This window comes from Myxocyprinus asiaticus, chromosome 25 (genome assembly GCF_019703515.2).
Source record: "Myxocyprinus asiaticus isolate MX2 ecotype Aquarium Trade chromosome 25, UBuf_Myxa_2, whole genome shotgun sequence".
Classification (NCBI taxonomy): domain Eukaryota; kingdom Metazoa; phylum Chordata; class Actinopteri; order Cypriniformes; family Catostomidae; genus Myxocyprinus; species Myxocyprinus asiaticus.
The window spans coordinates 32492692-32519358 of NC_059368.1; the positions used below are offsets into that span (position 1 = coordinate 32492692).

The 26667-nt window shown below is 37.6% G+C and overlaps 1 protein-coding gene and 1 long non-coding RNA gene across 3 annotated transcripts in view; one reads left to right on the top strand and one right to left on the bottom strand.

The window, feature by feature from the left end:
• The first annotated feature begins 7758 nt into the window (after window positions 1-7758).
• LOC127416126 (uncharacterized) lies at window positions 7759-24228 on the top strand. The gene is made up of 3 exons (XR_007893059.1): window positions 7759-8152; window positions 13607-13643; window positions 23314-24228. It is a non-coding gene; the product is annotated as an uncharacterized LOC127416126 (long non-coding RNA).
• LOC127416098 (forkhead box protein N3-like) overlaps window positions 14611-26667 on the bottom strand; it is a 44738-nt gene continuing 32681 nt past the window's right edge. For both annotated transcript variants that reach the window (XM_051655245.1, XM_051655244.1), the window contains 3 exons: window positions 24237-24295; window positions 23286-23394; window positions 14611-18438 (listed from right to left, as the gene is read on the bottom strand). In XM_051655245.1, coding sequence (XP_051511205.1) covers window positions 17925-18438; window positions 23286-23394; window positions 24237-24295 — 682 coding nt within the window. In that variant the 3' untranslated portion in view covers window positions 14611-17924. The remainder of the gene's footprint in view (window positions 18439-23285; window positions 23395-24236; window positions 24296-26667) is intronic.

Genomic DNA, 26667 nt, shown 5'->3' on the forward strand with positions numbered 1-26667 from the left:
TGACCTATGACAGCGAAGGATTGAAGCTGCACATGAGAAATTATGAGACACTGTTTTCTGAGGTACTGTGACAGATGACTGCATAATTCCAATTTTATTTCTGATTATTTCAATATTATCAGTAATGAAATTCATGAAGTCATTACTCTTGTTCTGCGATGGAATATCTGGTTCTGTTGAGGCTTTATTCCTAACCAATTTAGCCACACTACTGAATAAACACCTAGGATTGTATTGAATAAAAACTTGTAATGTGAGGACTTACAGAGCTGAAATATTCTTCTAAAAATCTTTGTGTTCTGCAGATGAAAGAAAGTCATACATATCTGGCGTGGCATGAGGGTGAGTAAATGAATCATTTTTGGGTGAACTATCCCTTTAACTTGTCTGCTGCCACAATATGATGTGTTTGAAATTGAATTATATTTATTTGTACATTATATTTCTAATTATTTTAATTAGCATCCACTAAATTCTTTATTTTTATCATTATCTTAATCATGTAATTAATTTTATTTCAAATTTGAATCCTAGTTTAAAATGTACATTTCTGAGGAAAAGGATTTTGGACCAATGAGATTTCAGTGGGCAGGGCTACCAGTCACAATGCCACAGAAATAACATAACAATCGACAAAATGTCCTGTTACTTGTCGCAATTAACATGGAAGAGATACCTTTTATCGCTTGCAGCTTTATCCAGGGTTCCCACTCTTTTCAAAGGCACAAATTTCCAGGACATTTTTTTGCACCCAACAAGTGTAATATTTAAGCAAAAACGCATGTGTCCATTTAAATCAAGCTTTTATTTTTGGCATTTCTGTTTGTTTTTAATGATAGTTTATCACCTCCAGATAAGCAGTTTGCTCCATGGCTCATTCCCGTAAAGCTGTGATTCAATTAAATAAATACATAGTCTGTATGTGCTGCGCACTTTAGAGTGCTCGCCGTCTCTGTCATTTCACACACACAAAAGCACGCGTGATGATCATGAGGAGGTGTTTTCAGTGTATGAGTGGATCTACACATTAATTTTGAAGATTGCACCACTTGCAGATTATTTATTCAATTAAATCTGAGACTTTTTAAGTTTAATTATCACACTAGGACATACCACAATTTTAATTTGATTAATTATACACTCAAACATTCATTTTTGTCCAAATATGTCATATTCCATGACATTCTGCATTTTATTGCTAACGGCATTTTTATGACTAGATTCAGTGTTTTACGCATACTTCATGTGGTAACCGCGGTATAAACTGACTCAGATTTAATTAATTCCAAATTAATTCACATCCTGAGGTATTAAGACTACCAACCCAGTGTGAATTAATTGTTGTTTTTTTTTAAATCAGTGGTCCAACTGTCACCGTTGTCTAAAGTTTATAACTCACAGGGATGCAAACTCATGATGGTCGAAAAAGTTGAGACAATCACTGATCCACAGGGATTATTATTTATTTTTTTAAGAAAAGTTAAAAGCGCAAACTTAAGCTATTTTAATGATTCGAGTATAGCAAATTATCTGCACAATTGTGCAGAATTAGCTGCAAAAATAAAGGGTATTTTGGTGTGGCTTGTTTCTGTTTCACAAATTTGTTCAATTTTATGAATTGATTAGTTCAGTGACCCCTTCTGGAGATGTCACTAGATGGCAACAAATGAGCGTCTTGTGCTATGAGTGAGTTACTGAATCATTTTGAGAGGTTCAAGACCAAAATCTACCAAGAGACTTTATAGTATTTAAGCATTAAAAGAACAAAGCAGATCTATAATTTTCCTTCAGTTTGTGAACTGCTGAGCATGACTTTTCATCCAAAAAGACAACAATAATAGTCTAATAATAGGTTAAGGAGTATCAATAATGTCCTTCTCCTTCACTCAAATTTGCATGACAAATCTACTGATTTCAGTAGAATGTTTAAGAATTATAAACACAGGGCCTGGGTAGCTCAGCGAATACTGACGCTGACTAACACCCCTGGAGTCGTAAGTTCGAATCCAGGGCGTGCTGAGTGACTCCAGCCAGGTCTCCTAAGCAACCAAATTGGCCCGGTTGCTAGGGAGGGTAGAGTCACATGGGGTAACCTCCTCGTGGCCGCGATTAGTGGTTCTCACTCTCTATGGGGTGCGTGGTAAGTTGTGCGTGGATTGCGGAGAGTAGCATGAGCCTCCACATGCAGAGTCTCCGCGGTGACATGTACGACGAGCCACGTGATGAGATGTGCAGACTGACGGTCTCAGAAGCGGAGGCAACTGAGACTTGTCCTCCGCCAACTGGATTGAGGTAACCACGCCACCATGAGGACCTACTAAGTAGTGGGAATTGGGCATTCCAAATTGGGAGAAAAAGGGATAATTAAAAATATATAAAAATAAATAAATAAATAAAGATTTATAAACACAAAGAAGATGTACTGTATAATTTTCCTACAGTTTTTAAACTGCTGAGCATGACTTATCAAGACAACAATAGCCTCATCATAATAATTTTTAGTTTCAATGTTCTTTCGTCATTGTAAAGCGCATTTTAGATGAGTTGAGTCGAGGCGTCAACGCTTTGTTCAACGCCAGTGTCAAGCGTTGCAGAAAGCGTTACGGAGGGGCGAATTTACGAGCTTACCACAAGAAAGCGGGAGGCGTGAACAATAAACATTGAAAACATTTATTTGGAAGAGAAAAAAGGCAATTGCTTTGATTGCAGAAAGTAAAAAGAGAACTCGTTTTTTGCTTTTTATATTTTTATTTTTTTGGGGGGTAAATGTAATTACTGTCGTTCAATAACTGGGGTCTCTGGATACTCGGAAAAGATAAGGTAATAATGAATTAAAATAAATTATGAGATTCATTATCTCTTCATAAATTTGGACAGTTTTAAAATGTTAATTGTAGCTTTGTACTCACAAAGACATTATTTGTGAGGCAAAAACGTGTGTTGAAAAACACTTTGGTGTGAAGTGGCATCACTTCATAGACTTTAATGTATTTGGCAGCGCTGACACGAGTCGTGTGGAAGCCCTCAACGTGTATAAACATCACTCACTTAAACATTAACAGCTCTTCTGCCCTTTTCTCTCCGTGATGAACAAGGTAGACTCACATGCCGATGCTGAAGTAAATGAGCAACATGCCCCTCTCATTCATTCAGTTTTTTATGAATGAGAAGTTTCATGAGTGCCGCATGTGCAGCTTCTCACTGTGCACGCGCTGCTGTAACCAATCAAGCGATCTGCCCCGGTTGGACAGTGATTGTCAAGCACACGATTGGCTGTTGCTGTAAGTGTTCTTCACCGTTAATGTTAGGCTCATTTGAGATAAGCAAGTTCTGCGCAGAACCAATCACCGGTGATCACCGGCAGGTGCATGCCGGTTAGAAATCTGTCCGATTTGCTGTGATGTCATGACAACGTATGTCAAAAAATGTCCCGCGAGAGTGAGGCGGCTGCAGTTGGATTTTTCCGAGCTGTGCAAACTGCAAGGATGATGAAAACAACTTGCTGACGACACAGCTTAATGCTCATTGGCTTAAACAACCATCATGTTTCGTTCTCTTCTAAAAATTTTGATTTTTTTTCTCTCTAATATCATATTTTTGTGTGTATAAATTCTATGTGAATATTGCCAACACTCTGACAATGCAATCTCTGTATGGGATATGTGATCAGATTGGTATCATATTTCTGAAATATCTAAAATACGTGTCTTTATTCAATTTAAAATGGATGGAAAGACACGTCTTATGGGGTGGAATTAACTAGATACATTGAGTGTCTTGTTCATCATATTTATTTTCATTTAAAAGCAACAGAATTTAAATTGCATACATTTATTAACAACAAAGCACTTGAACATGAATCCGGTGATTCATCTGCCTTTGATCTCATAGCGGCTGATCCACTACGAGAAGTGAGAACTGTCCGACTTGACAGCTCCTATTTCACTCCTCCCCAGACTGCACCAGCCTGCTCTCATCTACTTTCAAGGAGAGGCGTTTGGCATCTTAAACGAGCCTGTTGTTTCACAATGCGCAGCCGCCGGCAGAGACAAAACGATACGAATTTGTATTTGACTCCTATTCCGAGTCCAGATCGTTACCATGTTTTTGTACATGTAACCTTGCTAGCAACACAGTCAAGCTGTTTTATTCTACTGAAATATTTTCCAGGACAAATAATTATTTTCCAGAACAATTAGGTATTTTTCTTATTTTCCATGACTTTCCCATGACTGGAAAACTGCATTGCAAAATTCCAGGTTTTCCAGGAATGTGTGGGAAACCTGTTTATCGCTAGGACAAAGAATTACGGTTTGAATTGTAAATCAGACCAATACTAACCATTTATATAAATATTGTCTTAATGGCCGACAAGGATATAGTCACTATTATATTGTGCATCCTTAAACAACCCACATTTCAATATTCCAAACACTAACATTCAGATGCAAGTAAAATGCTTTCCAACATGGTCCACACACTCACCATCCCAGTTGCGCTCATGTGCTGGAGAAGCTTAGGATCCTGAACAATGACCTGCTGCTTTTGCCGATTCGCATTCTTCATGCATATCGTCCCCTACTGGGCAGGGAAGAGAATTTATAGGAAAAAAGGACTTAAATATTGATCTGTTTCTCACCCACACCTCACATATTGCTTCTGAAGACATGGATTTAACCACTGGAGTTGTATGGATTACTTTTAAGCTGCTTTTATATGCATTCTGGAGCTTCAAAGTTCTGGTCACAATTCACTTGCATTGTATGGACCAACATAGCCGAGATACTCTTCTTAATATCTCCATTTGTGTTCTGCAGTAGAAAGAAAGTCACTCACATCTGGATTGCCACAAGGGTGAGTAAATGAGAGAATTTTAATTCTTGGATGAACTATTCCTTTAATGAGATACATTAGCAATACTGCTAGTTTTTTTGCTTAAATGTTGCAGAAAACTGGGCAGTAATTTGGCAAAAATATAAATAACAGGTATGAACAGAAGCAAATGTATAAGCACTCACATTGTAATGGCATGAACTGATCAGAGATTAATTTTTAAGTGTTCATGATTTTATAGAGATTGCATTCACACAGAGCAATTTCTAGCCGACTAAATATTTGACTACAAAAAAAACATTCAATATATAATTTTTCACATTTTTCCAAGATTGTATAAATTTCCATGACTTTCTCAGGCTTGGCAATCACATTTTTTTAAAAGATGCCTCATATTTTTACCTGTTTTTCCTGCGAAATACAACCTGCAATGAAACAGACTCTGACTGTGTAAATGGGCCAGAGCTCTACAAATACAGTTGAAGTCTGAAGTTTACATACACTTAGGTCAAAGTCATTAAAACTAATTTTTTAACCACTCCACAGATTTCATATTAACAAACTAGAGTTTTGTCAAGTTGTTTAGGACATCTACTTTGTGCATGACACAAGTAATTTTTCCAACAATTGTTTACAGACAGATTGTTTCACTTTTAATTGACTAACACAATTCCAGTGGGTCAGAAGTTTACATACACTAAGTTAACTGTACCTTTAAGCAGTTTGGAAAATTCCAGAAAATGATGTTGAGCCTTTAGACAATTAGCCAATTAGCTTCTGACAGGAAGTGTACTGAACTGGAGGTGTACCTGTGCATGTATTTTAAGGCCTACCTTCAAACTCAGTGCCACTTTGCTTGACATCATGGGAAAATCAAAAGAAATCAGCCAAAACCTCAGAAAAAAAAAAAAAATTGTGGACCTCCACAAGTCTGGTTCATCCTTGGGAGCAATTTCCAAATGCCTGAAGGTACCACTTTTATCTGTACAAACAATAGTTTGCAAGTAAAAACACCATGGGACCATGCAGCCATCATACTGCTCAGGAAGGAGACGCATTTTGTCTCCTAGAGATGGACGTAGTTTGGTGCGAAAAGTGCAATCAATCCCAGAACAACAGCAATTACCTTGAGAAGATTCTGGAGGAAACAGGTAGACAAGTATCTATATCCACAGTAAAACAAGTCATATATCTACATAACCTGAAAGGCTGCTCAGCAAGGAAGAAGCCACTGCTCCAAAACCACCATAAAAAAGCCAGACTACAGTTTGCAAGTGCACATGGGGACAAAGATCTTACATTTTGGAGAAATGTCCTCTGGTCTAATGAAACAAAAATTTAACTGTTTGGCCATAATGACCATCGTTATGTTTAAAGGAAAAAGGGTGAGGCTTGCAAGCTGAAGAACACCATCCCAACCGTGAAGCATGGGGGTGGCAGCATGATGTTGTGGGGGTGCTTTGCTGCGGGGGGGATTGGTGCACTTCACAAAATAGATTGCATCATGAGGATGGAAAATGATGTATCTTCCAAATGGGCAATGACCTCAAGCATACCTCCAAATTTGTGGCAAAATGGCTTAAGGACAACAAAGTCAAGGTATTGGAGTGGCCATCACAAAGCCCTGATCTCAATCCAACAGAAAATTTGTGGACAGAAATGAAAGCGTGTGCGAGCAAGAAGGCCTACAAACCTGACTCAGTTACACCAGTTCTGTCTGGAGGAATGGGCCAAAATTAAAGCAACTTATTGTGAGAAGCTTGTTGAAGGCTTCACAAAACATTTGTCCCAAGTTAAATAATTTAAAGGCAATATAACCAAATACTATCAAAGTGTATGTAAACTTAAAATAAAATAGAGATCCTAACTGACCTAAGACAGGGAATGTGTTCTACGATTAAATGTCAGGAATTGGGAAAAACTGAGTTTAAATGTATTTGGCTAAGGTGTATGTAAACTTCTGACTTCAACTGTAGATACATCGCGTTCAGCCAACGTGTTTCTTTATTACGGCAGTTCATTTCCGGGACGCGATGCATCCATTTCTAGCGCTTTGACCGTCGCGCGGCAATAAACAGCGCGTGAACAACTTTCACGCGAGGAAACGAAAAATAATAACATTTGAACTCGTGCACTTCCTGGAATAATAATTCCGAAACAAGCAAGCAAATATTTTCTTCTGCCCAGAAAACCACCATCACAACGGTACCACTAGTCCGTGTCGTGTCCGTGACGCGGCCAGTCGGCTCACTATTTAAAGCGCAGTGTGGCGTTTATATGCAGAGCCGGTGACGGAGCGCCGAGTAGCACCTTCCCATCCCGGACAGTCTATATTGGAGAGCCGGTATGTCTGTTTAAAACCAGGCGTCTGAAAGAAGGAGGGACTGTGTCACTCGAAACGAGCATTTCGAATAACGGCGCAGTCAACACACAGGACAACAAAAAACATGATTCAGTTCGGTCCTTGATTTAGATTTTTGGCTCAATTTTAGATGCATTTTAAGATCAAAATGTTCGTTTGTAACAGATTGAAATATTGAGTTACAATAAAAAAAATAATTAAAAAAAATAGCTAATATATGTAATATCCGCATCAAACGCGGCTTTTTACGCAGCCGGGGCCAGATGTACTACATTAATTTGTTAATTTTATATACATTGCGTTTTCCAACACATACTAAAGTTTAATATATTAAGATAACACCAGATTTACTGTATTTTCTCCAGTATCAGCCGTGCGTCTCCTATCAGTAAACACTCACATACTTCCCTGCAAAGAGAGCAAATGGATCAGATTCTGATGTGTGTGCGTGGCTAATATCTTGTATTATAAAATAAAAGGGTTTGGCTCTGCGTCTAATGCTTGGACACGTGTGTGATTTCGAGTATGAGTGCTGTTTGTACGATCCTTACCACTAAGTTCGAGTTAGCCGAGCTCGCCATTATAAGCGCAGTGGGGGGAAACATACACCGCAAATATCAAGCATGAACCCCAAAAGGCATAAGAAAAAGAAGCACAGAAACATCTAAAACACTGGTGACGCTTATTTAAAAATTGCCGGTCTGCGTTTTTGAAAATAAAAGCACAAACGTTCACGATCACAGGGCTGCAGTTCCCCAGCCGTCCACCTGCGCCAGTCCTCCGCTTTTATATACGGAGCTGCGCGAGACAGGGCAGGGTCAAGCACGCGCTGAGAGAAATATCGCGAGACTTCCACGCGCTCAGACTCGACTAATAATGCGATCCTGGATCAGTTTAATCCGCGGCTGATTGGATTTTCTGTATAGGAAGGAACTATAGAGGCTGTGCTCAAATCAGGTAACTCAGCTACATTGTGTTTATGAATTTAATCCGGAAAAAGAGGCATTACGCTTATAAATAATTCAATACTACTTGAAGTGAAATCTTATTGTTGATGTTTTTGTTATTGTTTTTTTTTTATGTGTGTTTTTTTTTTCACAATTAAATTTCCATTTGTTAAAAATTGAATGTGTAGAAACCACATGTGGAGTTGTTTTCTAGCAATGTTCTAGCAAATCCCCCCCCATTAAAAAAGTTTGACTCCCAAAGAAATGAATAGTAATTGATACATTTGTATAAAATCATGACCACAGATGAAGACTCCTGTCACACCAGTAGCCTAATTAAAGCTGTTTTATTCAACAATGTGAGGGTCCCCTCATTAGGATCAAATGACCAGCCAAATTACTGTAATTATGAAATTCAGACTTATAATTACCAGTTCTATGAAGAAGTGAACACTTTTTACAAGTTATAAACTCGGAATACAATGAAAGCTCTGACCTGACGGTTGTGACGTCATGTAAACAGAACTAAAATGTCAGCGGCTTCAACAGATGAAGGTAGTGAACACATATATCTGTTTGCTATACCTTTTTATTATGCTGTTGATGCCTGGAGCTTTTTTTTTTTGTTTTTTGTTCTTAAACATTTTGCAAAACTTATAGGGCCCTATTTTAAGAGTGCTAGTGTTAAGCGCAGTGCTATACCATAAGTCATACACGCAAAGTCAGTGAGAATGGCCATGAAGTTTTGGTATTTCATGCAAGTATGCGCTAAGTCTAGGCGCAAGTGAGTTTGGTGAAATTGCACACAATGCGCTAATGGAATGGGTCAAATGCAGTTTCACTCAGAGGTTCTTCCCCGGTTATTGAACCGTTTGCGTCCTATTATATAGTCAATTCCCTGTCAACGATATAAACAAAGGCAGCACATTTATAAGAAGTTGGTAGTGTAAATGGACTGTATGCAATGAATTAGAAGAATAGAAATAATAATTATCATAAAATGAAAACACAAATCATGGCTAGTTTTAATAGTGATTGTATCAGCACACACTTCACTTCTACCAGTCGATTTTGATTTTGAACAATTAAATTCTGTGGTAACTTGAGATGTAAGAAGAAATGCAAGAAGTGCAATACACATGAATGACCACAAGAGGGGCTATTCTGTTCATATGTGAACATGCTACTTTTATTTCATCATTTGAGTAAGTGAAGTGCCGTGTAAAGTGATAACCTGCTCTTGAGATTAAAGATCCCAGTTGTTGGATGACAATTGACAAATGTTCCTTCAGGAACCCTCACGATACCACAAATTAATTTACTGAAACTTGAAAAATTTAATAAAAATATTTCTAAATTCAGACTACTCTTCAAACAAAATGAAAATATAATCAAAGTAACGAAATGGTAAAAAAAATAATAAAACAAATCAGAGCATTTTATCCACTCCAACTTCTTTCTCCAGTACCTTTTGCAGTGATATAAAAATCACTCTATGACAACAGGTGGAAAAATATCAGTACAAATTAGATCATAAATACAATTGCAAATATAAACAAAATAATAATATTAATAATAATAATAATTGAAAATAAGTCATGACCTATGGATAGTTTAACACAAATCTCCTAAATTTTTGTTTTGTAAGACGGCTACAACTCTGATTGTCAGGGACATGATTGATGTTCCACTATATTTTCAGAGTTTGGACATGAATCTCCAAACTGCGAATGCAGGAACTAAGTTTAAACTTTGCACTAAAAACAGACCTGTGTCTCAGCGCAATGAACTATTTCTCACGAAAATAGCAAATTGTGATTTGCACCATGTCATTCACGTACAATACACCCAATGTTTGCGCGCACACACCCACAGATAGCGCAAAAAATCCCACCCACGGCCACTTGCGCTGACACGAAAAATGCACATAGAATTAGCGCTCTCCAGAAAATCGGATAAGATGTAGCACACAGCCGTTGCAGGAAGCGCTGGGCTTTGTGCACTCACGAAAATAGAGCACATAGAGGTGAATTAATGTAATCATAAACATTTTGCTATTATCAAAAATAAAGCCATTTTGGCATTGTAAGTGTTGCCATAGAAACAATAACTTATGAGGTCTGAGGACGTAAATAGCTCCGAGTAGAATCTACGAGTTGCAATCTCGTAATTACAGTAATTCCGACATGTTTTGAATGCACCATTAACCTCAGTAACTTTCCTGTTATTGGACACTTTCTCTCATGGAATGAATTAATCATGACTAACTGTGAATATTGAATTTCTACAATGACATCTATAACTGAAAACTATTGTGACACCACTAGGTCGATAGTAGCAATATGACAGGTGTGGGTGAGAAACAGATAATTTAAAAATACTCTCGTTATTTACTCACCCTCATGTTATCCCAGATGTGTATGACTGTCTTTCTTCAGCAGAACACAAACAAAAATTTTTGGAAGAATATTTCTGAATGGGTGCCAAAGTTTTTGAAGCTAAAAAATTAAAAGTAATCCATACAACTCCAGTGGATTAAATAATGACTCGTGAAGCGAAACGCTCTGTGTGTGTAAGATATAAATCAATATTTAAAAAGTTTTTTTTACTAAAAATGTTCGCTTCCACCCAGCTTGTTGACAAGGGTGGAGTTCAAACTGCCTCTCATGTGACGTAAGTGCGAAAGCCTCCTCTGCATAAATATTCATAGATACTGTAGATCCCTTATTAGCAGCTGTTTGTTCCTATGGACCGCAATACTGTTTCCACTCAAACGCAGTTTATGCTGTGGTCTGAGCAAGGAGATTGGTCTGAGGCATCTCCTCCATTCACTTGCATTCAAACCAGTTCAAACAGCTCTCCTTGTTGGCCATTCCAAGATGGCGCCGCAGTTGACGTATTCAACCCAGCCGAATGAGGCATCTACAGTATGTATGAATATCTGTGCTCTTTTGTTGTAAACAACACTGCCCTTTCCGTATTTTTTCGTATTTCACCAATGAATTCTTGTGTGAACTTTCCAACCTGTTTATGTCATGCGAGAGGCAGCATGATTTCGACCCTGGTGCTGGGCTGAAGCAAAATTTTATAGTTAAAAAAGCTTTAATTATTGATCTATTTCTTACACCTAGTGTTTTGTGTCAGAAGACATTATTTAATCCACTGAAATCATATGTATTACTTTTATGATGGCTATATGTGCTTTTTGGAGCTTCAAAAATTTGGCACCCGTTCACTTGCATTTTATGGATCTACAGAGCTGAAATATCCTTCTAAAAATATTAATTTGTGTTCTGAAGAAGAAACAAAGTCATGCACATATGGGATAGCATGAGGGGGAATAAATTAAGAGAGAATTTAAATTTTTGTGTGAACTACTCCTTTAAGTCATATATATATATATATATATATATAATAAATTCTCCTTTTATATAAATGGCACTGATTCTTGAGATAAGGGACAAAACTCATTTTAAATCTTAGTTGTTCTATTTTAATACCAAATTAGTTTGAAATTGACATATTTGTAGACAAAGTTCTCAGTTAAAGGTCTCATGTGGGACCAGGTTTTTATAAAAATGCTATTTTCTGGAATTTGACATTTATTCTCTTCATAACTTACATTTTACTGTAATTTGTGTCATCTCCATCAGACACACTAAAAAGTATGTTATTTTAATTTGATCCATCCAACAAGAGTGTAAAGTCTTTAATTATCTAATAATGATGTTCAGTGAAGGAGTTAATTGATAAAATACTTTCTATACATTTTTTTCTGTTTTCACACTGTTCTGTAAAATCTGACGGAATTGACAAAATAGAATATTTTTGTAAAAATATATCAAAATTGAAAAACTGCTTACTGAATACGCCTCCTGTCTGCCATTGGCCAAAGGGATAGTTCCACCTCAGTTGAAGCTGCCTCAAAAACTTAAACTAAAATGCCAAAATTTATCCCACAGTTTTAACAGAAAGGCTCACAATGGGATGACGAAGTTGACATGCTGAAGCTGTGACCACAGAGACTTAAACACTGTTTGTTTAAAATATGAAAAATATAAAACTTACCAGACCACGTGTCCTACTGTTGCATCCTCCATGAACAGGAAGTGGGAAAGGGGTTATAGCTGACCATGACATTCTTTGATTTATTCAGGATTTGACGCAAAGTGAGGACACAAATTTGATAGACAGTTCTTTTTTTAGGAAAACATAATTTAAAGTTTACTTTATGTATTGTTTGATGTCTTACAGACCTCTAACATACATTTGATTTGTATATTTATCAATTTGTTGCATTTTTAAACACTTTGTTTGGCAGTTTAACATTGTGACCTCTTGCTGAGGACAGGTTAAATTACATGTGCATCCAAGTTCAGAGCATGCATTAATGCAATAATAATAATAATAATTATGCCCCAAGTATACACGATTCCTTTAGGTTTAACTCTTCAGTATTTTTATTATTATGAATTTCTTGATTTTTAACGTAAAGATGACTTTTATATGTAGGACATGTTTCGTCCCTTATCTCAAGAATCGCTGATGGATTACTTTTAGCTCCGCAGTACTTAAGTGACCTTCTACCATGCTATATTCCATCACGTTCATTACGATCATAAAATTCTTGCCTGTTAATAGTTCCTAGAATATCAAAATCCACAAAAGGAGGTAGATCCTTTACATATTTGGCTCCTAAACTATGGAATAGTCTCCCTAACACTGTTCGAGATGCAGACACACTCACTCAGTTTAAGTCTAGACTAAAGACTCATCTATTTAGCCAGGCATACACCCAATTTATCCTTCAACTCACAATTAGGCTGCTTTAGTTAGGTCTGCCGGAACCAGAAACCAGAAACATTGATCGTGATCTATAACTCTGCAATAAATTGAATGGCATCTACGCTAAAAGTGTTTCCCTGTTTCAACCTCGTGGTTCATATCCCAAGATTACCAGAGCTGGCCAGATCCAGCTCCGTTCCTGCTTGGTATTGGACTCCACTGCTACGTGTCGCTGTGTGATGGCTATGTTCATGCTGTTTAGCCAGAGGGGTACTGACCCCCACAGTGAGCCTGGTTTCTCCCAAGGTTATTTTTCTCCATTAACCAAGATCTTATGGAGTTTTGTGTTCCTTGCCACAGTCGTCTACGGCTTGCTCACTGGAGTTATAAATACAATTATTATTTAATTACTTATTTTTATACACACTTCATAATCATATTTAATCAAACTACACAATGATGACTCTAAGACTTTATAGATATGTTTAATTTTCTGTAAGGCAGCTTTAAAACGATGTGTGTTGTGAAAAGCACTATACAAATTAAAATGACTTGACTTGACTTTTATGCTGTCTTAAGGTGCTTTTTTAACTTCAGAGTTTCGGTCACCATTCACTTGCACTGAATGGACCAACAGCGCTGAGAAATTCTTCTAAAAATCTCCATTTGTGTTCTACAGAAGAAAGAAGGTCAAACACATCTTGGATGGCATGAGGGTGAGTAAATAATGAGAGAATTTTCATTTTTAGGTGAACTATCTCTTTTAAGCGCTGTAATTATATTTAAAATAGGCACAATCAATACATAACAGCTCGTAATTAGTAAAATTAGGTATTGAGACAAGCCTCAAAATATTTATAGTCCTCACTGGAAAATACAGAGTGAGCATTATTAGAAATACAGTATAATGAGTATAAGCAATGTCTACATGTACTGTAATGGTGTTAGTTTTTTCACCACACGATGGCAATGTGTACCACTCCATAAGCAATCTCTATACTTGACTAACTTTTGAGTCATTTTAAACATTCTTATGCATTTGCTTTGGGTGTTACCTATTCAAATACATGTAATTCTGTTTGGGTTGTGCTTTTGAGTCAGTCTAATTATTAATTAGTGAATAAAATCAATTATTTGAATCAAATGATTTTGACATATCCTTATCCACTAATCACCAACGACTGGAAAGGTAATTAAAAAGTCATGGAAATGAATCTCTCAATATAAAATTCCTTATCTGCTATGGCATTTCCATGTTCCATAAGCAAGACAAGACTCTTTTATACAGGTCTTAAAGGTATAGAAATTCACCTGTACTCTTTTACTCTCAAGGACTCAACACAAAGTCTAATAAAATGTATCAAGCACAGATTGCATGCTTTTGGCTGCTGGAGTTGCATAGCAACAGAGCTGGCACCAGTTCTCCAGAGTGAACACAGGGAGCTGTTGGCTGCTGATTAAGCCTGTATTGCTTTTAATTATGAATAGAGCTCCAGCTGCAAAAGCCATCATTGCAACTTGAGTCCCATTTGCCACACCCAAGCTTAATGTAATCCAGTCACCTTAAATATGGGGGGCATCAGTGAAGGCTGCAGGCAATCCATACCAAATCACACAATGTGTTCACTATAAATCACAAATGGAAATGACTGAATAAAAACAACTTCACATTTAAAACTCTGATATTTTTTTATTATTGCAACTGGAAGACAATACATTACATAAACATTGTTTTAAGTTTCAGGAGAAATATGTGGAAAAGTAACAACATGATGTGACATTTTTTGTTACAAAGACTGTGTGGTTATTTACATATTGATGAAATAGTTTGATATTGTTCTTTGGCAATATGATTGCACACCAAGGAAATAGACAGCTTTATACTCGTACAGCACTGGCATCTGAGTGTATTGAAAAAAGACCTGGTCAAATACATATTCATTATGACTCCATTGTGCTCTAGAAATCAAACCAGACCACTAGTGACTTAAAGTACAAGGACATTAACATATTTGGCAAAAAACAATCAGACAACATCAACATCGACAAAATTCGTATATTATTTCACATATAATTTCAGAGGCAGTGACAGGTTTCCATTAAATAGTTCATGCATATTTTCTCCCTCTTTTGTATGAATTTTAGTTAGCCAAAAGAAATCATGTGTTAGATACACAAAAACAAATGGCATGATATGGGACTGACATAAATTTAAAGCAAAACTGTAGCAGCAGCTTATTGCCTATTTAAATCAAATAAAAGTAGGGACAAAAGTCTGTTCATGCTGCATGGCTTTGCCATGGAGCAATTATTCTAAACAGTACTCATACAGCACACCAGCACTTGCAGTGCCACTCCACCAATTACACCACTAGATCCCCTGAAGAAGACATAAAGTCCTATTTTACCATATAAGAAAGTGCTGAAACATGCTGAAGGGATGTTGAGCTGGAGATAGGATTATTTTAAAGGACTGGAAATGATTACCATATCCATGCTCCTTGCCCATGGGGACACAAAACATTCAGAAAGACTTTCATATAAGCAAAAGTGGAGTGTAAACACTTATGATAGATGCTGCATAACAACAAATATATGAATGATGATAAGAAATAATGACCCGAGCATCCAACAACATTTCAAAACAGCACTATATCACCCATAAAAGAAAACTTTTGGGAGAACTGTCCCTTTAAGACCACTATGGGACCCTTACTTGGACATTCAGTTTCACAGATGAAGTTCAAGTTCATGAGAGGTGGAAGCAGAGAGGGGTACTTCAAAGCAATAAAGGGAACAAACAGACATAGGCCAAGGCATAATTTGCTAGCTGTTCAATCACTGACTTACTAACTGTATTCAAAATTAGTAATCATTTCATCTAGACTTAAAGGCTGTTTGACACTTCCATCAGTCAAGCAGTGCAGTAATCTGGGATTATACCGTTTCGCTCACTGAAGCCAATTCTAATTCCTTGTCAAACTATTTCAGTACAATTTATGATACCAATGACACAGGCTGCACGATGAAAAGTAGTTAACCATTACAAAATAACAGAACAGACATCCAAGCACATGAACTAAAGGCAGGCACAACCTTAAAGGGTGTACAGAGTGATAGGTCATTTAACACTGAGTATTAACAACATTTGAACACTTAGATCAATGAATTGAAAAGGACCACTAAACCGAGGACCACAAAAAAGGCAAAATCAGTTTCACCTGATATTCAATACAAGGCAGATCTGTTTGTAAATGGGTTTACAATAAGTCTCTTCCTTCGGAAGAGTTGTCTGCCATAAAAGAGATACAATAATAGTAATAAAATAAAGAGTAAAGAAGGAAACTTATGCTTTAAGAGGCACCCACTAGGCCCTCTTTTTGTTTTCTTGTAAGAAAATAAGCCATGCCTCATGCTAAATATCTATCTTACATGATCTTTTATTCAAAAAAGAAAATACTTCTTTCTTATGTACAAGCACCCATGCAATATAACTGAAAAAGATCTGAGGCAAAAACTGCCTTCCGTGAAAAAAATAGGGAATAACTTTTTACAGTGTTATCCTGGCAGGACAAATTGCTTGGATCATGATGGAAAATAATAATAATAATAATAATAATAATAATAATAATAATAATAATAATAATAATGAGGCAAATCGAATTTAAAAAACACCAACATTTTGGCAAAACTTTGCTATTAACACAATAGGCATTTCTTACACATTGCTTCAAAAAAGATCAGTTTGTAATGTGCTTCAAATAGGAACTAACACCATAAATATTTTGAACATTTGGCGTCTAAGAGAGAATTGGCGTATTGCATTTGACCTTTTAGTTTTGTTATCCATTGGACACAGGTCATTTAAAAAAAAAAAAAAAAAACTTGTGCTGCTTAATAAATAAACGTTTGCCGTAAAGATCTTTTAGTAATATAGGATGGTATTACTACTTTTTGAAACTATTATTGGTCTTACTAAGTGTGCATGGATTAGCTGCACTCTCTTCAACAGGTTTCATCTTTGGCACACTTAAGAGCAGCATAAAAATCTCTCAGCGTTCATAACTGCTACAACATATTTAAAGGTGCACTCAGTAATTTTTTCCTCAAAAAAGTTTACCCTTAAATGAGTAGTACCATGGCTGGGTCTAAGCTAATGCTAGGCGGGCACTGGCACCCTAGATTTTCCTTGTGCCCAACCCCGAAAAAACTTCTGATGTCCCCCCCACACACACATCGAAACATGATCAGGGGGACCAACCCAAGCAAAATTATAAAGGAGTACCACCTTCCGGTCCGACAAATAGATAAACAGTTGCCCACCCTAAAGTTTTAAATGTGCCCCCCAAGGATCACATCCTAGTACCGCCCCTGAATACTACTTTAAAAAAATACATGTTTAAAATCATGTACACTCACAGGAGATGAAGGCTCCAGTCATTTCAGTAGCCTAATAAAAGCTGTATTTTACAAGGTGAGGGTTGCCTCATGGGGGCTGCCATGTGTAGATCACATGACCAGTCAAATTCTACTCATTATCAGACACTTACACTCATGGAATAAATTACTCATGGCTGACTGCAATTAGCGCATTTCTACAATGGCATCCGTAACTAAAAACTTTGCATTTGTGTGACGCTGCATCCACACCACTAGGTGTCAGTATAAGTCCAAGATGACTGCCATATTAGTCAGCGCAACATTAACAAAAAATTACTGAGTTCACCTTTAATTATTTTTAATTGTTCTCTAGGCTTGACAAATTAACAAAAACAAACTTTTAAACAATTTTACACCCAAATGATCTAAATTTGACTATGGCTTTTTCCGTCTGCGCACTCACACGCTCACACACAATCCACACAAAACAACATGAACATGAGAATCATTCAGCCAGAAAATGAAACTGAACACAGGACGACTGATTTTATTGATATTGCAACAACTGACTCGAATTAACCTGATATACTGGAACATAAGTGTTAACGGGATTTTGCTCATTGCTCATCTTTCATTTCCTCTTTCGGCTCCTTCGGAACTTTACAAACACGCTGACCATTTTTACTCAAACCCGTGCGCATTCCAGCCAAGTGAAGCAATGACCCCGCTGCCTCCTTCATCTCCTCATCTTCATCATCTTCCTCATCGTTTTTCAGGAGCTTTTCCGCCCGCCTCTTCTTCAGTGGAAGCGTGTCGCCAGGGGTCCGTAGGTAACCTTTGGTCCACAGCAGTCTTCTGTGCTGGAGCAGCTGGGCAGGAGGTGGCGTAGCGTCCAGCAGAAAGTCTTTTTGCTCCTCCTTGACCTCAGCGACTGTTATCTTCTGACCATGGCTGTAGGCAGAGAGGGATTCCTGAGTGGAGCAGGAGGAGATGGGGGAAGAACTGTCCCTCTTTGTACTCAGGGACTGAGTGTTGCTGTACGTGTGATCCTCCTGTTGATCATCGCTGGGTGGAGGAGAGTCACTGCACATTCCGTTTTTACCCCGTGTCAGGTAGTCGCAGAGGACTGATCTGATAAAAGGAAGGGAGAGAACAATAAGGTTTTTCAAACAGTTGTTCCAAACAATCACCCCGTCTGTCAAAGTTTGGACAAACAGATAGTTCCAGTCCAAACTGAATTGGTTGAGCCAGTGTGGTTCTATGTTGGACTGAACGGATGTTATGCACCACAAAGCCAAAGCATTTATACTTTTCAGGGGAGTCAACCAACGAATAGCTTTATTGTATTATCTATCCACATTAAGCTGGGATAAAAAAAAAGTGTTTTAACAGCAAAACAATAAAATGGTGGCAACAGCAATATGATAAAGACACCAATGTTCAATACATTTTTATATTTGTAAATAATAATAATCAGAACTAGATATTTACATTTTATGAAGAAAGTGTGTTTGGTGCTTGCTGTACATTTACTTGGCTGTTCTGGGTGGTTGCTAGGTGGTTGAGTACTGGCTCAAGTCAGAGGAGTCCACCTGCAGTATCTCTGATACTCTGGTCCCTAGATATCACTTGGTTCCTTTCCTTTATGCAAGACTATTGGATTTTTTGGCCATTTTATCATCTGCCAGGTGAAAATCGAAAATCTAATTGCTTAGAAAAGCAATCCACATTTTCCTGACCAACCACTAGGTGGCGCCATGATGATTCTGATTGCAGCTGGACTGTTTTCTGGTTCCAGTGTTCATAAGAATTATGGCCGGGTCTAGGTGGGGGGGGGTGGGGTTTGCTAGGATTGGGCATTGCCCCCTAGATTTTCCTTGTGCCCCCCAGAAACTTTTGACACAACCCCTCCCTTTCCAATGAAGAGACAAATACTTCCCCACACTAAAGATCAAAATGCCCCCCCAAAGATCGCATCTTACGCTGGGTTCACACATCCTCTGTGAGCGGGGCGTGAATGGTGCATTTTCGTTTCGGTGCCCATATTAACAGATGACACTGTTTACACTGCAAGCGTGAGTCATGAGGTGACACATACCAGAAGCATCCCACACGCTGTAGTGAGCAGATAGTTTCGCCATTGAGCCTATTTTTGCCGCACGGCTCACGCTGGATTCAGCGGCTCTGGGTGTAGAAAATCAAAAATAATCAGGAGATTATAGAAAATAACCCAAAGCAAATGAAAATTATTGAAGCCGAACCTACAATACACTACAATCTGCATACAAACAAACACAAATTAACTAAAAAGAATGAATAAATAAACCGCATTGCTTTTGCCTGTTTATGTATAGGGAACTTTGGGCTTTATTACATTAACCGATCACGACCAAGTACGCTGATAAACAAACAAATGCACATGACATGACTGCCGCTTTCGTTGAAGCAACAATTTACCTCATTGGGATTTGCATGGCCACAACAGTGGACAAGTGCTGTACAACCTTAAGCATTTATTATAGAAGGATTTCTTAGCAAAGGAAAAGGTGTGGAATACAGTAGCTTCTAGATTTGTGCAGATGGTAAGTTCGTGTTTTAATTTACAGTATGCCTACGTGTCGTACAATATAGTCTACATAACACGTTTTTTTTTTTTTTTTTTTCAGGTGTTTAACAAAAAAACACAATTGTTTGGTGTAGAAACCCAGAGAGAACTTTATTTTCTGCGCAGAGCCACAGCTGTGTATCGAAGAGTTGCGGCCAATGTGAAAGCCCAACCTGACCGCGCTGCTCATGCTCAGCTCATGTCTTGCTCACAGAGGATGTGTGAACCCGGCGTTAGTTCTGCCCGGTTCATAGCTTCATGTCATCTACCCTCTCCGATGAAGCACTGTCAAAAGACGGGCATTGTAACCAATGGCGTAGCCAAGAGTGGGCCGGGGTGGGCCTGCGCTCACCCAAATTAGACCAAGGCCCACCCAGAATATTAGAGATTATTCTTTGACTTATATACTGTATACTATATAAATATACTGTATATTTATTTTTTAATTTTTAAAAAAAATAGTTAACAAAATGCATAAATTTTGATTTCAGAAAGTGTGAAAGAACTGTTTGAATGCACCGCTTCTCTGTTGTTAAGGAAAATTTTGTAAAAAAAAAAGAAAAAAAAAAAAGAAAGAAAAAGAAACGTGGGGTGAAAACTTGGCCCACCCATTTTTATTGAGGCCCACCCAAAAGTAATTTCCTGGCTACGCCCTTGATCACAACTCGGTAAAGTATTGGCACTTTGGAGCCACATGTTTCTTTATTAGGCAATTTAATATAGTAAACGTCACATTATCTGCTTAAAACATATGCTAATGTGAATAAAAACACTGGAGAATACAGGAAGAAAATGGAAGAAAACATGCTTCTGATTTTTGGAACACCTTCGCATTTAGGAAAAAGAGGAAGAAGAGTAATTTTTCCAACAACTGTTTACAGACAGATTGTTTCACTTTTAATTGACTATATCACAATTCCAGTGGGTCAGAAGTTTACATACACTAAGTTAACTGTGCCTTTAAGCAGCTTGGATATTCCAGAAAATGATGTCAATCCTTTAGACAATTAGCCAATTTGCTTCTGACATGAAGTGTACTGAATTGGAGGTGTACCTGTGGATTTATTTTAAGGCCTATCTTCAAACTCAATGCCTCTTTGCTTGACATCATGGCAATCCTTGTCTGGTTCATCCTTGGGAGCAATTTCCAAATGCCTGAAGGTACCAAGTTCATCTATACAAACAATAGTATGCAAGAATAAACACCATGGGACCACGCAGCAATCATACCAGTCAGGAAGGAGACTCATTCTGTCTCCCAGAGATGAATGTAGTTTGGTGCGAAAAGTGCAGTCAATCCCAGAACAACAGCAAATGACCTTTTGAAGATGCTGGAGGAAACAGGTAGACAAGTATCTATATCCACAGTAAAATGAGTCCTATATCGACATAACCAGACAGGTTGCTCAGCAAGGAAGAAGCCACTGCTCCAAAACCGTCATAAAAAATCCAGACTACAGTTTGCAAGTGCACATGGGGACAAATATCTTACTTTTTGGAGAAATGTGCTCTGGTCTGATGAAACAAAAATCGAACTGTTTGGCTATAATGACCATTGTTATGTTTGGATGAAAAAAGGTGAGACTTGCAAGCAGAAGAACACCATCCCAACCGTGAAGCATGGGGGTGGCAGCATCATGTTGTGGGGGTGCTTTGCTGCAGGAGGGACTGTTGCACTTCAAAAAATAGATGGCATCATGAGGAAGGAAAATTATGTGGATATATTGAAGCAACATCTCAAGACATCAGCCAGGAAGTTAAAGCTTGGTCGCAAATGGGTCTTCCAAATGGACAATGACCCCAAGAATCCCTCCAAAGTTGTGGCAAAATGGCTTAAGAACAACAAAGTCAAGGTATTGGAGTGGCTATCACAAACCCCTGACCTCAATCTGATGGAAAATTTGTGGGCAGAACTGAAAATGCATGTGCGAGAAAGGAGGTCTACAAACCTGACTCAGTTACACCAGTTCTGTCTGGAGGAATGAGCCAAAATTCCAGAAACTTCTTGTGAGAAGCTTGTGGAAGGCTACTCAAATCATTTGACACAAGTTAAACAATTTAAAGGTGCTACCAAATACTAACAAAGTGTATGTAAACTTCTGACCCACTGGGAATGTGATGAAAGCTGAAATAAATAATTCTCTCTACTATTATTCTGACATTTCACATTCTTAAAATAAAATAGTGATCCTAACTGATCTAAGACAGGGAATGTTTTCTACAATTAAATGTCAGGAATTTTGAAAAACTGAGTTTAAATCTATTTGGCTAAGGTGGTCAAATACATGCATGCAAAACACATATTTGTACATATAAACAGATGAAAACATCAGTCATAGAGACTGTAGTAGCGTTTACATTTCCTTGTTCAGTGTATTTTGCCTTTACAAAGAACTTTATGCAACCGATTTAAATATTCTGTCCCATCATAAAAACAAACAACCTTCTAACAAACTTAAACCCCTGTCAAACGCAACTTCTCACATGCTGGCAAAATGACGTTGTATCACTCATTTGTAGTACAGAGTAAGCATTATTGGAAATACAGTATAATGAGTATAATCACACATTGCATCCTATACATGTAATGGTGTTACTTTTTTCACCACAAGAGGGCACTGGGTGGGTAATGTGCACCACATATTCAGTCAGTGAACCAGATTAATAGAGCATAGCAAAGAGGGTTGCAAATATCAGAAATATTCACAGATAGACAGTCGCTAATGTTAATGAATGAATAGAACGCAATGGGCATATTGTTTTACTCAAACTGAAAGCTGTTAATTTGTATACAGTATAAAGTTACATACTGTATGTTATAAACTGATGCGATTGGCTGGTAAAGTTCACCGTTGTCACTCTGTTGCTCACACTACAAGATTATGTGGTGATAATATAAAACATGCTTGAAAATATCGACAGCTTAAGGTTGGCTCAGATCAAGTCGCTAAGCTGCTCAAATTGCTGGTAGTAGGCACCAATTTGCCAGCGATTCAGGGGTTTTGCCGCAGAAATTTGTCTGCGTCACCAAAATCCAACCAAAAATCGTGTAGTGAGAGCGAGGCTTTACCTGTGTTTTGACCAGGTGCGACTTATGTTTGACTTTATTTCAGAAAAATACAGTATGTGTTTTATAATGTTTTTTTTTTTTTTTTTTGGAAATCAAGTCTCACAAAGCTTTGGTTTAAGCCGTAGCTCTATTTTTTTAAAAGTAACACTAAATTTCTCAACTCTTTCTGTTGGCTGTTTTTTAAAATGTGTATACTTTTTGTCAAAAGCCTAGACAGAAATGAGTTATGCATGTTTCCGTGCCTAACATATGTCTCTGTTAGCTTGGTTTACAAGTGTTTGAAGAGTCAAGAAGAATACCAACCTCACGGCTGTGGTCTTCTTGCTTACAGGACTCAACGGAAGGGGTCTGATTACTGGAAAGAGCCCCTGAGTGGCCATACATGAGCCATGCTGTATCACTCTCTGTGGAACTGCGACACAACAAACACCCAGTTACAACTCACACCATACAGAAACAATACAATATCACCCTAACATTGTACAGTATAATGCACAGAACTTAGATCTAAGTCACCAGGGTTGTGTGGCATAGTGTAACTGGATCCTTAGTATGCATCTATCTAGACAGAATTTTCATTTTTGGGTGAGCTATGGACACTGAGGACGGCCATCACAGGTGTCCAGTCACAAACTGTAAGCACTCTGGCATTGGCTGGTTGCAAGCTCTAGTGAAGTGGCCTTGAGCTAAGACTGCCCAGTCGAGAGCTTGGCACACATACTCACACACGGAGCGCTTGGCTTTTATGTAGACAACCATCAAGACATTCACATCACTCAAAAGCCAATAGCCCTGTTCAGACACTTTTCACAGGCAGCTCTGCCTCCATTATTCCATCATCAAGAGCAGATGAGAAGGAGAGAGGAGCCACTACAGACAGATAATGTATTTATTTCCTTCCATTTAGCTGCTCGCTGTGGAGTGGAAAGAGAGCACCTTGATTGGAATCGAATGGACATTTAAACGTCTGGAACACCAACAGGGAATGAGACAGGGAGAGAGAAAAACAGATGGACTAAAAGAGAGATGAAGGAGCAGTTGTGGGAAATGAGAGAACGAGTGATGAAAGCAAGAATGATTCCCAAGAGATTACAAAATGTAATCTACAGGCTCAAAGCAGCAATTTGAGCTATAAAGAGTATTTTTTATTTATTTTTTTTAAATCAAGGGTCTCCTGCAAGTTGCAATCAAGGGTCTCTCACAAGGCAGTTGAAATAAAAATACAGAATAGACGAAAAAGACAAAAATTTTCACCTTGTAAGAGCATTCCTCCATTTTTTCTGAAGAGTGGACTTCCTGGCCATAGTAGAGGACTGAGGGATAAAGACACAGAGAGAGAACATTAGAGAGAGAAAGTTTAATGGGTCATATTAAGAAACAGCCTACATGTGTGTAAAAATGACTTGAACAATAAACAGCTCATACTAACTCTTGTTTTGTTGTGTCAATATAGAACTTTTTTCAACACACATCAACAAAAAAAAAAATCAGTAACTTGATTGTATTATGTTTTTTTCTTTCTTTTATCATTAGTATGCATGTGTTGGCCAGTTCTCCTTGCCGTATTAGCAAATATGCATGCAACTTTTAAAAATAATAAAAACTATTCCATAATTCTTTCCTCTTCAAGGGCAAGAAAAAGTCTTCTCTTTTAATCACTTAAAGGAATAGTTCATCCAAAAATGTAAATTATCTCATTATTTACTCACCCTCATGCCATCCCATAATATCGGTGCATGTCTAATTTCTACAAATATCCACTTTTCAGATCTTACAGTGTTAACATTCTTAGATCACCCCCTACTGAGAAACATGACAAACTATATGATTAAAAGAAGAGTTCACCCAAAAATGAAAATTCTCTCATCATTTACTCACCCTTATGCCATTCCAGATGTGTATGACTTTCTTTCTTTTGCAAAACACAAATTAAGATTTTTTAAAAAATATTTCAGCTCTATACATACAATGCAAGTGAATGGGTGCCAAAATTTTGAAGCTCCAAAAATCATATAAAGCAGTATAAAAGTAATCCATATGACTCCAGTGGTTAAATCCATATTTTCTGAAGCAATATGAAAGGTGCGGGTGAGAAACAGATCAATATTTAAGTCAATTTTTGATAGAAATTCTTCTTTCTGCCCAGTAGGGGGTGTATGCATGAAGAATGTGAATCACCAAAAACACAAGAAGAAGAATGTGAAAGTGAAAGTTACAGTGGAGACTGACTGAGCAGGGAGGAGAATTTATGGTAAAATTGGACTTAAACATTGATCTGTTTCTCACCCACACATATCAAATACAGTAGCTTCTGGAGACATTGATTTAACCACTGGAGACTTATGGATTACTTTTATGTTGACTTCTGTGATTTTTGGAGCTTCGAAATTTTGGCCACATTCACTTGCATTGTATGGACCAAAAGAGCTGAGAAATTCTTCTAAACATCTTAATTTGTGTTCTGCTGAAGATAGAAAGTCATACACATCTGGGATGGCATAAGGGTGAGTAAATGATGAGAGAATTTTTATTTTTGGGTGAACTAGCCCTTTAATCTTATATTTTGTCATGCTTGTCAGTAGGGGGCAATCTAAGAATGTTAACACTGTAACAAAGACCTGGAAAGTGCATATTTGTAGAAATTAGACATGCACTGATATATCGGCCAAACATCGGTTTCAGCCAATAAAAGCAATTATCTGCACTACTGGACATCAGCCGACTGTTTAAAAACAGCCGATGAAAAGAACTGAGCTTCATGATTTAGTTAATGTGAGTTTAGTATGTTAATGTGAGTTGTGTAATTAATCATCAGTGATTTAAACAAGGTAGCATAGAAAGTAGGAATATCGGTAGAGGCAGATGTTGATCTAAATAATAAGATATCGTATCGGAACACAAATGTTGTATCGTGCATTCCTAGTTGAAATACTTATAAGAAGATCACTTTATTAATCACCTTATAAAACTAGAAAAGGCACCCATTTAATTGAAAGACCAAAATGAAAGATATTGGGTAAAAACAGAATGATAAAACCACATTTCAAATGCTTAGAAATGCATCATGAACTTATGCAATCCCTGTCAATATTGAGAGATGAAGCAGAGAAGAGGAAACTATAAGGAGGGAATGTGAAAAATGAGAATTTGATGGTGCGGAATGCAAACTGCAGACTAAAGTGCTGGAATCTGATTGGACCAGTACACACGTCCCATTATTCAACTTGATTACCCATTACAGACAGTCAAAAGCAATCGATACAAATGGCATCTATTCCTAACAACAGTCTAAATGATCCCTTCCCTTAGGTAGACTCGCTCCTTTAGTCCTGAAACAATATAGTTAAGTAATGAGCATATGGAGATCTGTGTTTGCGGACTCATTCTAGTTCATAATTAAAAATGCACTTACAAATCTGCCAAATGTAAGGATGGTTACAGATAGTCTCAGTGAGTGAGTCAATGGTTACAATTTCCAGTGCCTCTTTTAATTTGGCAAGATACATTACAGTAAACCCTGTTGGAAAAATTGGGACATACTAGCTTATGATGGTCAACCAGTTCAAGCTATGTTCTAGAATATGGTTAATTAGCTCAACCAGGTTTCCACCTGCTGAGCCAAGATTGTCTACCAGGTCAACCTCGGTCCCACTGGCTGCTAGTCTGCTTTATCAGTGAGTGCGTT